Genomic DNA, 10,794 nt, shown 5'->3' on the forward strand with positions numbered 1-10,794 from the left:
GCATCTAAGCAGGATCCTAATTAGAAGCCTGAACCACCTCAACTCCTTTCAATTCGGAGGAGCAGCAGCTCTACCTCAACCTCATGTTTAAGGGTGGCCAAAACTCCATACAAAGGAGGCCCGTTTCAGCCACGTTCTGTTAACAAGCAGATCCTGAAGCGACAAGCAGACCCAGACCATCATACTACCACCATCATGTTTGACTGTAGGTATGAAGTCCCTTCTCTGAAGTGCTTTAGATGTTGTCCAGGGTTCTTTGTGACTTCCTGGATGAGTTATTGATGTGCTCTTCGAGCAATTTTGGTAGACCGGCCCTCATGGAAGGGTCCCACATTTTCTCTATTTGTGGATAATGTGTCTTATGGTGGTTCACTGGAGCCCCAAAGCCTTAGAAATGACTTTGTAATTAAGATGACATTACTTTTTACTTAACAGATTTGCAGACAGTGGTTGTGTGTCATCATGCAGCACCACACTACTGCTCCTTTTGTTAAACGTTGATAGCATCTATCTGTTGTATTTCCACGTCTCACCGCATCACTGCCTCTATAAGGCTTTACTGGATTTTCATCTTAAACCACTTTTAATAATCATTAGCTGTGAGGTTATCCAGGTTTTTCTCCTACCTGAATTAAATTGATTAGAAGCATACATTTTTCATAAATAAAAAGTCAAATTCAATTCATAGTTCGACTTTTACAATTTTGTGTGTGGTAACGTTTTTAGAATATAAATATAAATGTATTTACATAAATATAAATATTCAGTGTTTCCTGACTGGAAACATACAATAGTATTTTCTTCTTGAGATTTTATTGATATAATTTTAAAACTATTGCTTTCATTGACTTTGCTCAGAACAAAACCCTTTTTACATGAGGTAGGATGTGTTTGTTTTTGTCCGTCTTTGCAGCATAGCTCTTGCCTTATTTGTCTCCGTTTTTATTAAAAGTGATGCTCTGAGACCCACCAAGGAAAAGAAAACAAACTTACTTTGTTCAGAATATTTAAAATAAAAGAATTTTATGCCTTGCACTGCCCCCATGTGGTTACATTTTGTCAGTACACACCGATTACAAAAAGAAGTACTCATCTTGAAAACAGTCGCACAACCTTTATTTACAGTTACTTCCATAAAAAAAAAAAACACACAAACAAAACAATTAAAAAAACAAACCAGGATAAACACATGGTGGTGATGGGGTCACGATGGGCCAAGAGGTACAATAGTTACACATTCATACTACAGGAGAAACTCCACACCCAAACATGCTGTGTAAGGTTTGTGACAGAGCTGCAAGCCTTTACTCTTCACCTAAAACATTTCACTGAGCTAACTCTTTCTACACAGTTGAACTAAACCAAGGATTTCCCCTCATGTTGGATTAATTACGAACGCAGACAGCTGTAGTGCCAAGAGTACAAGGATTTCTGAAGAAAACATCCAGCCACCACATGGTGCAAACTACTAATAAAACAGAGAATCCTTATTTGGAGATCCTAATAAAATGAGAGGACACATTCAGGAGAAGCTGTATAAAAATAAGCCGAGGCCCTTTGACCTAATATAGGAGTATTAAGTGGGCTGTAGGTCTGAGATAAGGCTTCAGTTAGAATCTGCATCGTTTCATTCCTCACTCATACAAAAATGTAACTTTTTTTTTTCTTCAAATAGCGCTCAGAATAATGTAAACACATACGTTGTTGTGTAGAATTGCTTGTTTACTGTTGTCCGATTACATATTTTACACGTGACTTCGAACACGAGTGAAACAGCCTCCACATGCAGGGAGATGAGAGTTTTAAAGAAATCTGTCCAGGCTTGTTCCTGTTAGCTGAGAAAGCAGCACACAGTCGGCTCCTAAACTTCACCACCAACGTAGACTCAGTGCTTTCAGGTCATGTTTCAAAACTGTGTCCTTTGGTCCGCCATCGGTCACAGCAACAGGTGCAACTCAAAAAATTTGAATAATTCACGCAGATATCTTCAAAAAAAACAGTTCTAAAAAGTGAAACTCATATTAAGTCGATTCACCACAGAGAGGGGTGGATTTCAAGCTTCTTTCTGTTACTTTTGAAAACCAAACATTTTGTTTCTCAGAGAAATATTACATCAGAGCAATAAAAAGGGGTTTTAATGGAGACTTGTCATGTTGGGCCCACTTTATCACGGGGAAGACTGCTGACTTGACAGACATCCAGGAGACACCCTTCATATGGAGGGTGAGCCACAAAAGCTAATTGCCAGAGTGGGTGTTCGCAGAGGTATGTACCCAAGTATATTAGTGGAAAGTTGAGTGGAGGGAAAAAGTCTAATGAACAAGTAACACAGGCAACTTAAATTCAGCCTTGAGAGGAGCGCTTTAAGAGCCACCACATACAGACGTGCCCAGCACCTGGGCAACCATCACATTCCTTGTGTTAAGTAACTCCTGAATGTCAGCAAGCTATCTGGGTTCAGTAGGAAAAGCACTGGAGTGTTGCCCAGCCCCATACAGAACCTTTGGAGTATTGTCACCTCAGCAGAACCACAGGCTGATCACCTCCATGCCATAATGCACTGTTGCAGGAAATCATGCAAATGGAGCTTCACCTTAGACCAAGTATTGAGTGCAGATATATTGATGGTTGGGTCATTTCAGTAGACACATAAATACTGTATAAAAAATAGATCTATACTGGTCTGATGTAATCTTCTAGTTTTCAGAGAAACTCAAGTTTGGATTTCTATCGACTGTAAGCCATAACCACCAAAAGTGAAATAAACTTAAATATATCACTCTGTAGGTAATAAATCGATATGAGATTAACCTTTTGGAACTGAAATAAATTAACGTTTTGATCATATTCTAATTTAATGAGATGAAAATGTATGTGAAATCACTGAAAAAAAACAAAACAAATAAATGTGGACAATCCTCAAACTCTGGACCAAAATACAAAATGTCTCAGAAAATAGTTACGTTCCTCACTTGGACTCTAGAGCTGTTCTTCAAGAAGGTGAGAAAAGGTTTTTAGGCGACTGATGCATGCAAAGAAAAAAAAAAAAGATTTATTTGCATCTTTTCTGATAAAAATGAACAGTAACGTTGCCTTATTTAGGTCCAACACGTAATGATGATGGTTTGGAAGTTAGTCTCTGCCCTGCTATTCTGTAAAACAACCCAGTTTTAGTGAAATATAGAAAAGAATCCCGAATCTATTCTGTTGAGTTTAACGCAGGTAAAATGTTTACTGTGTAATGTAGGAAAGTGGTTAAACTGTTAGCAACACAGAAAGCCTCCAGAAGCCAGCAGCAACGTGGCTTTTGGTTTCAGATATCTGAGTCTCTTGTTCTGAGGCTGGGAGAGATCGAGGAGCGAGGTTGGTGATCCATGGGCATAAACTGTATAGGAAAGGGCCTAAAATTAAAATTAAAGACTGAACTAATATCTTAGAAATTATACAAAATGCTTTCTCCTCACTTACATGCAGCTGCAGGATCTGACTACTTCCTTTTCACAGCAACAGAATCTTCTTCTTTCAGGACAAATTTTTTCCTCAGAGCTTCTGATATCAGTGTGGCGGAGTCTTCCTCTCGGAGCGAAGTGCAGCCTCTGTTGTACCTGAACAAGGCAACACATCATCTGTCAGTGCAAACGGCAAACTAAATGTGAGCTTTGTTTCTTTCACTGCACCAGCATCTCTCACCTGTCTTTACTCATCTTCATTTTGTTCATGTCCTTCAGGATGTCCATAACATCAGCAAAACTGGTGGACTTGGACAGGGACACTGTGTCCTCCTCCGCCTCCTGGAAGTCCATGGTGGGCCTGTCCAGGTCAAAGGTTGCCGATGCCGTCATGGAAGCCGGGGGCAGAGGGTCGGGGAGCAGCTCAGACACAACAGAGACAACATCTTTCTCATCTTCCTCCACCAGTTCTTCGTCTTCTTCCTCCTCTTCTTCCTCCTCAGTGACATCACTGATGACGAATGAAGCGGGAGTTGCGGTTGCCGGCTGGAAGGACATAGTCTCAAATGGCGCCATAGAAAAGCCCATGCTCGTGTCGTCAGGGGAGAGCAGTTCAGGGGTCAGGGGGTTGGAGTCTGCAGAGAAAAGATACAATTACTTAGTTTGTTCACTTATTGTTGCTTAGAGGAACTTATCAGTAGAAGAAGAAGATTTGACACATTGTTTCATAGGGGGAAAAAAAAACAGCTTAGACTAATCATCATTTAACAATTTTAAGGTTAAAATTCCATATTTTTAGGGCTTGTGTTTATTAGCAAATTTAAGTAAAAATTAAAAAAGGTTTACAACTGGGGCTGCACAATTTCAGGAAAATATGTAGTTACAATACTGTTGTTGAAAATCCCAATTATGATTTCGATTCACCTCCGTTTTCAGGATCTGAGCCACTAAAAACATAAAGCGTAAGAGCTGTACCTGCAGTTAAAGAGTCCACCCAACAGGCCAAATATATTATAAATATGCAGAACAGATGACAAATATAACCTTCTACTAAATATTGACCAAGCAGTCACAACACTGATCCTGCGATGATGACTGCTATTCAAGGAATCTGAATGAAGTCGGGCTTCAAATTAGAAACCTGGAAAGATCACAATCTGACTGAAAGTAGAAGGCAGAGGGTAAACAGGCGGACAAATGGATAGAGAGACGGTTCTTTCAGGATGGAATTGGGAATATGATAGGGTAATAATATTATTTTTCCAGAATCTGTTACTTTTCTCCATATTTGTCCAGGCCGGGAAAATAAACCAAATTCCAGACCTTTCAGACTGTGTAGGAACCCTGTACAGAAACCTAGCAGAAAACCTTAAAAACTTGAATGCAACAGAAAATCTGATGCACTCAGTTTGTCTCTTTTAAATTGTCCATCATGTGATGACCAGCTGCCACAGAACAGCAGGGATAATCTTCCATCACTGACCTACAAACTGATGCCGAGGTGCCTTACTACCAAAGAGCTTACAGGGAATCAGGGCGGCTGGTTTGGCAGCAGGACAACGACTCACATGAAGACACTGGCTCAGCTTTATACTCTTCAGCACGTGTAATGAAGCAACCAAAAACTGCGACGTTGTTGTTCTTCAATTTTAAAGAGCAACAGAAAATTAAACTAGACACTAAAGTCAAAAGCCGCAAATTTTCTTCCAACGGCCCAGCAATCCATAGTAAACAGTCTTTCGTTATCTTGAGTTCCTGACCTGAATCATTTGCAACAATCTTAGCGATCTGAGCTCTCAGTCTGCTGAGTTCCTCCTGCAGGGCTGTGGTACGGTTCAGCGCCGTCATCCCCGGTTTCTTCAGACCTTCCATCCTTTTACCCTCCCGGCGGAAGTTGGGCACAGATGAGTTCCTGTGGAGGACCAGGAGGGGCGTGGGCCGCCATTCGTGTTTCAGAGGCCGTGAGTCACTTCTGCAAAGAGAACATTGATTGGAAAGGAAGCAAGTGTTTATCATGTAAAAATGCCTAACTTAGTGCATCTCAGTTTAACTTCTGGCCCGTTTAATCAAACTACAACCTGATACACACAGGGCTTTCTTTACATTTTAATTATTCAGTTTTCCTCTTAACCCTCCCAACCCTAAGCCTATTTTTAGTTCTTTGCTCAAAAACTCCATACCAATAATAGGAAATACTGTTGTTTACCGACAAAACAATCTTTTTTACAGAAAAACGGCAAAGGTCAGACAAATTTTACAAATATTGTTTGCTGAAGCAATGTTTTGTTGTTATCCTCTGGCTTCGATCTTCCTGATACAGTGGTGTAAATTGTTGTGACACACATCACTAAAATCTGGGGAGTCTCAGCTTTCGTTTGGTGTCTGTTCAGCATAAAGTGTCGTAGCGGTAGAGTCAGAAATGTGGCGAGTGGGTCGACACAGAGGTCTCACTGTGATTATGCGGGTTGTTCTTGGGACATAGAAATATGGATTAAGTGGTCATATAACCTAGGTTCTCCTGCTGAATTAGATATGCAACATCACTATTGTTCTGTGATTAGTGCATTGTTTCACACTGTCTTTACTCAGTGCTTCTAAAAGATCCCCTGTTGGTGGACTGGGGTTTTTAAAGACTACTACAGAGTGCAGTACACCTTAAACTGTATGATTATAATGAAGACCATATCTATGGATGGCATTGTGCACAAACATAATCAATAGGAGCATTTTTTTTTTTGAGTGGACCCCAACTCTGAGAACTAAATTTTTTATTTCTACATTTTATTGAACATAACAGATCATAATGGCAATATTTACTGATATACAATATTCACATGCTCAAAGGAGGGGACAGAAGTATAAACTTACAGTAACCCACCCTTTCTCCTGCAACATTATTCCCACCAGTTCTTATTCAACAAGAAGGGATGGGAATAATAAACAATGCTGTTCTTTGAGAACTGGATCTGAGCACTGATCAGATTCATCATGACGTCCCTGGTGTTTATAGACGGTGCTCTAGTTGAAACTGAACAGAAGATGTAAGTTGAGAAACTCTCAGGATAAAAATCAGACTCTTTATGTAGAAAAGGGTCTGTGACATTTTTCTTCAAAACGTAAGAACTAAAAATGGGGTCATGAGCTAAAAGGAGAGATTTTTAACTTCTCCTTAGCTTTTCTCAGAGTAAAACTTCAGACAAACCTGACTCTGGCATACGTCTCCTCCTCATCTGCAACGATCCAGGCTATGTCTGCCAAGGTAGGAACTGAAGGGCTGTCAAAAGGACGAAGAGAGGGCAGACCTGGGAGCTCCTTGAGTGGAAAGACGTGTCATTAGTATTTATGCAGAAGTAGATTTAGTGGTAAAAAAGGATAATCTTAAACAGAAGTGTAACACAGGATAGGAAATGTACCTGAAAACATGCCCTCTGTGGAGGTTTGAGAGGAAGGGTGGAACCTATCCTTCTAACAACACTACGGGCAGCTCCATGAGGCTTATTCTGCCAGATGGGGATCATTTCCTGCAGAAGACACAAAAAACTCCTAGGCTCTCCCCACAATGTACAGCTGCTTTCAGCACAACCTTCACACAGAGGTGGGTAAAGGTCAGCTACAAACGACGATAAGCTTACCGTTTCTGTCTCCATGACGATGGTGGGTCAGCCTCATTCGTTGCACACCAAAGCTTGTCTGAAGATGCAGCAGCTCAGTAAACAGATGTCATGTTCTTGCGTGTGCCAATTCCTGGAATTAAAAACAACATTCACTGAGGCTGAGATAGGTCAGAGCATTATTTACCAAATAATATAAAAAAAATAAAAAAATCTATTTTCTGTTTTAATTTTTTTTTTAACAGGACTTTTTCAAAACTAAAAATAAATGTAGATTTTAAATGTAAAGTTGTGTCTCAAACATAACCTGGGCATAAAATTCATTCAAAACAAAAACTGTTCTGAGGTTTTTTTAAATCCAACAAGTTGAGTTTTTCCCCCTTCGTTGCATTTTTTTCACAGCGAAATGCTTACAATGCTCAAACCTACAGAATCTAAAAAAAAAAAAAAAAACGACTGACAAAAGAATAAAAACAGATATATACACCCAGGATAAAATGTCTAATTTGAGAGTAGTTTAGTACACTAGAAGACTAGCAATGGGTAGGTTAGTGATTTGATTTGCAAGAACCTGGCACATTAAGAACAGCGCCAGCAGGCTGTAGATTAAAGTCTGATAATGATTTCTAAGCACCCCTGAGGTATTCTAAGCTCAGGTGCACACAGCGCTTCCCAAAAGTATTCCCACCTCTAATACTTTTAAACATTTTGCCATTTTACAAAACAGAAATTTCACAGTATTTTATTGGGATTTTATATATGCAACCCCAGTCCTCCTGTGCCACTTTTGGATGCATCCCTGCTCCAACACACCTGAATCAAATAACTGGCTAATGACCAGGCCTTTGCAAAACAAGAAATTGAAAGTCCGAGTGTAAAAAAAGCTCTTAAAAATCTCTTCTGAAAGAGAGGAGTGGGCCAAATTTCTCTCAGACCGACGTCAAAAACTGATAAATGCAACAAACATTCACTGAGTAAATTATAAACTCGTCTCGTCGTCTTCCGCTTTATCCAGGACCGGGTCGCGGGGGCAGCAGACTCAGCAGAGAAGCCCAGACGTCCCTCTCCCCAGACACCTCCTCCAGCTCCTCCGGGTGGAGCCCAAGGCGTTCCCAGGCCAGCCTGAGAGACATAGTCCCTCCAGCGTGTCCTGGGCCGTCCCCTGGGCCTCCTCCCGGAGGGACGTGCCTGGAACACCTCCCGAGGAAGGCGTCCAGGATGCATCCGGTATAGATGCCCGAGCCACCTCAACTGGCTCCTCTCGATGTAGAGGAGCAGCGGCTCTACTTCGAGCTCCTCCCGGATGGCCGAGCTCCTCACCCTATCTCTAAGGGAGTGCCCGGCCACCCTACGGAGGAAGCTCATTTCAGCCGCTTGTATCCGTGATCTCGTTCTTTCGGTCATGACCCAAAGTTCATGGCCATAGGTGAGGGTAGGAACGTAGACCGACCGGTAAATCGAGAGCTTTGCTTTTCGGCTCAGCTCTCTCTTCACCACAACGGACCGGCACAGCTCCGCACTGATCCGTCTGTCGATCTCCCGCTCCATTCTTCCCTCACTCGTGAACAAGACCCCGACAAACTTAAACTCCTCCACTTGAGGCAGGAACTCCCCTCCAACCTGAAGAGGACAAGCCACCCTTTTCCGGTCGAGTACCATGGCCTCGGACTTGGAGGAGCTGATCTTCATCCCAGCCGCTTCACACTCGGCTGCGAACCGCCACAGCGCATGCTGTAGGTCTTGACTAGAGGGGGCCAGCAGGACCACGTCATCTGCAAAAAGAAGAGACGAAATCCTCTGGTCCCCAAACCAGACCCCCTCCGGCCTTTGGCTACGCCTAGAAATCCTGTCCATAAAAGTTATGAACAGGACCGGTGACAAAGGGCAGCCCTGCCGGAGTCCAACATGCACCGGGAACAGGTCCGACTTAGTGCCGGCAATGCGGACAAAACTCCTGCTCCACTCGTACAGGGACCGGATAGCCCCTAATAAAGGGCCCCCGAGTCCATACTACTGGAGCACCCCCCACAGGGCATCACGGGGGACACAGTCGAATGCCTTCTACAGGTCCACAAAACACATGTGAACCGGTCGGGCAAACTCCCATGAACCTTCGAGTACCCTGTAGAGGGTATAGAGCTGGTCCAGTGTTCCACGGCCGGGACGAAAACCACACTGTTCCTCCTGAAGCCGAGGTTCGACTATCGGTCGGACTCTTCTCTCCAATACCCTGGCGTAGGCCTTACCAGGGAGGCTGAGGAGTGTGATCCCCCTGTAGTTGGAACACACCCTCCGGTCCCCTTTCTTATTGGCAGACTGGGGTGGTGGTCCACCTTCATAAGAAGGGGGACCACCACCCCAGTCTGCCAATCCAGAGGCACTGTCCCCGTCCGCCACGCAGTGTTGAAGAGGCGTGTCAACCATGACAGCCCCACAACATCCAGAGACTTGAGGTACTCAGGGCGGATCTCATTCATCCCCGAAGCCTTGGCACTGCGGAGCCTCGGTGCTCACTCCTCACCACCTCGGTGACTTCAACCTGGGTGATGAAAGAGTCCAACCCCGAGTCCCCAGCCTCTGTTTCCACCACGGAATGCGTGATGGCAGGATTGAGGAGATCCTCGAAGTACTCCTTCCATCGGCCGATAATGTCCCCATTATATAAATTATAAACCAAATGGGAAATGCAAGGGGCAGCCTGTCCTAATCTTTACCTCAACAAGAATATGCATTTCTCATACATATTGTTTAAAGAGTAAAACGAGGTCAATTTTTGCTGTTTAAATTATAAATCACCTTCTATTCCAGACATACATTACAAAAAAAAAAAAAACACTACACGTTAACGTGTACATTTCTTAATAGAAAACGAAATATTTCACTGGAAATCTTATTTTTTCACATAGCTGAGGTAAAAATAATTGTTTTGGTAACGAGTCTAAATTTGATTCGTATCCATTTAATATAAAAACCGATATGCTCTACGGTGCATAACTGTCGGTGTTGTAAGAAAATGTTCACTCTGAACATGTTGCTCACCAGAGAATAAATTGTCCTTCTTGCAACCGGCTGGGAAAGCTAGGCTAGCTAGTTAGCGTAAGCCGCATCGACAGCGACTACCCGGTTGACCCCAAATTGTTTCTTTACTAAATATAACCTGTTCATTAAACGTGTCTCTCCAATTTTTACTCTAAATCAAGAGAACAACTTACGGGATACTGGAGCTGAATCGCAGAAAGCTAGAACATAACAGCCGCTGAGAGTAACTGCTTCTCCTCTTCGTCTTTCTGTTGACGTTCATTAGGCCGGAAACCTGCGCCTCCCTGTCCTGTAATCTGATTGGCTGCAGCATTACACGCTTCCTTTATAGAACAACCGAGCAAGCGCGCCATCTACCGAGAGAGATGAGCACTGCCGGGTCGAGCAGCTTCTGGGTTCTCATCTTCTTACCCCAAAGATACGTTTAATAGGTTCCGTTGACCTCATATTTTATGATGTTAGAATTTATTTTAAAAAAAGGAATAAATTGCATAGCAATTCACTTTGAATCTGCAATGACTTGCAATGACTTTGGATCTGAGAAGAAATATTTTGGGGTTCTTTTTAAACAGCGTTTTGTGTTGTTTGTTCCATATGCAGCTTACTGACCCCAAAAAACGCCTTTAGATATACATTTATTTAGTTTAGTTCAACTTAATTTAGTTTTTTATAGTTTAAAATTAAAACAAATTTAA

At 42.4% G+C, this 10,794-nt stretch overlaps 1 protein-coding gene across 4 annotated transcripts; it reads right to left on the reverse strand.

Annotated features, from left to right (window-relative positions):
* Positions 1–1,099: 1,099 nt before the first annotated feature.
* mtfr1l (mitochondrial fission regulator 1-like) lies at positions 1,100–10,389 on the reverse strand. 4 transcript variants are annotated; one of them, XM_047345933.1, is made up of 8 exons: positions 10,273–10,389; positions 7,082–7,193; positions 6,863–6,970; positions 6,652–6,761; positions 5,210–5,421; positions 3,691–4,084; positions 3,469–3,605; positions 1,100–3,022 (listed from the first exon to the last, which is right to left on the reverse strand). In XM_047345933.1, the coding sequence occupies exons 2-7, from the start codon at positions 7,094–7,096 to the stop codon at positions 3,488–3,490; spliced, it is 957 nt and encodes a 318-aa protein (XP_047201889.1). In that variant the 5' UTR covers positions 7,097–7,193; positions 10,273–10,389; the 3' UTR covers positions 1,100–3,022; positions 3,469–3,487. The 4 variants fall into 4 exon arrangements, with proteins under 4 accessions (XP_047201889.1, XP_047201886.1, XP_047201888.1 ...); XM_047345930.1 differs by having other exon boundaries at positions 1,100–3,385; XM_047345932.1 differs by having other exon boundaries at positions 1,100–3,401.
* Positions 10,390–10,794: the final 405 nt, after the last annotated feature.

The sequence above is a fragment of the Girardinichthys multiradiatus genome, chromosome 19 (genome assembly GCF_021462225.1).
Source record: "Girardinichthys multiradiatus isolate DD_20200921_A chromosome 19, DD_fGirMul_XY1, whole genome shotgun sequence".
In the NCBI taxonomy this organism is placed as follows: Eukaryota; Metazoa; Chordata; class Actinopteri; order Cyprinodontiformes; family Goodeidae; genus Girardinichthys; species Girardinichthys multiradiatus.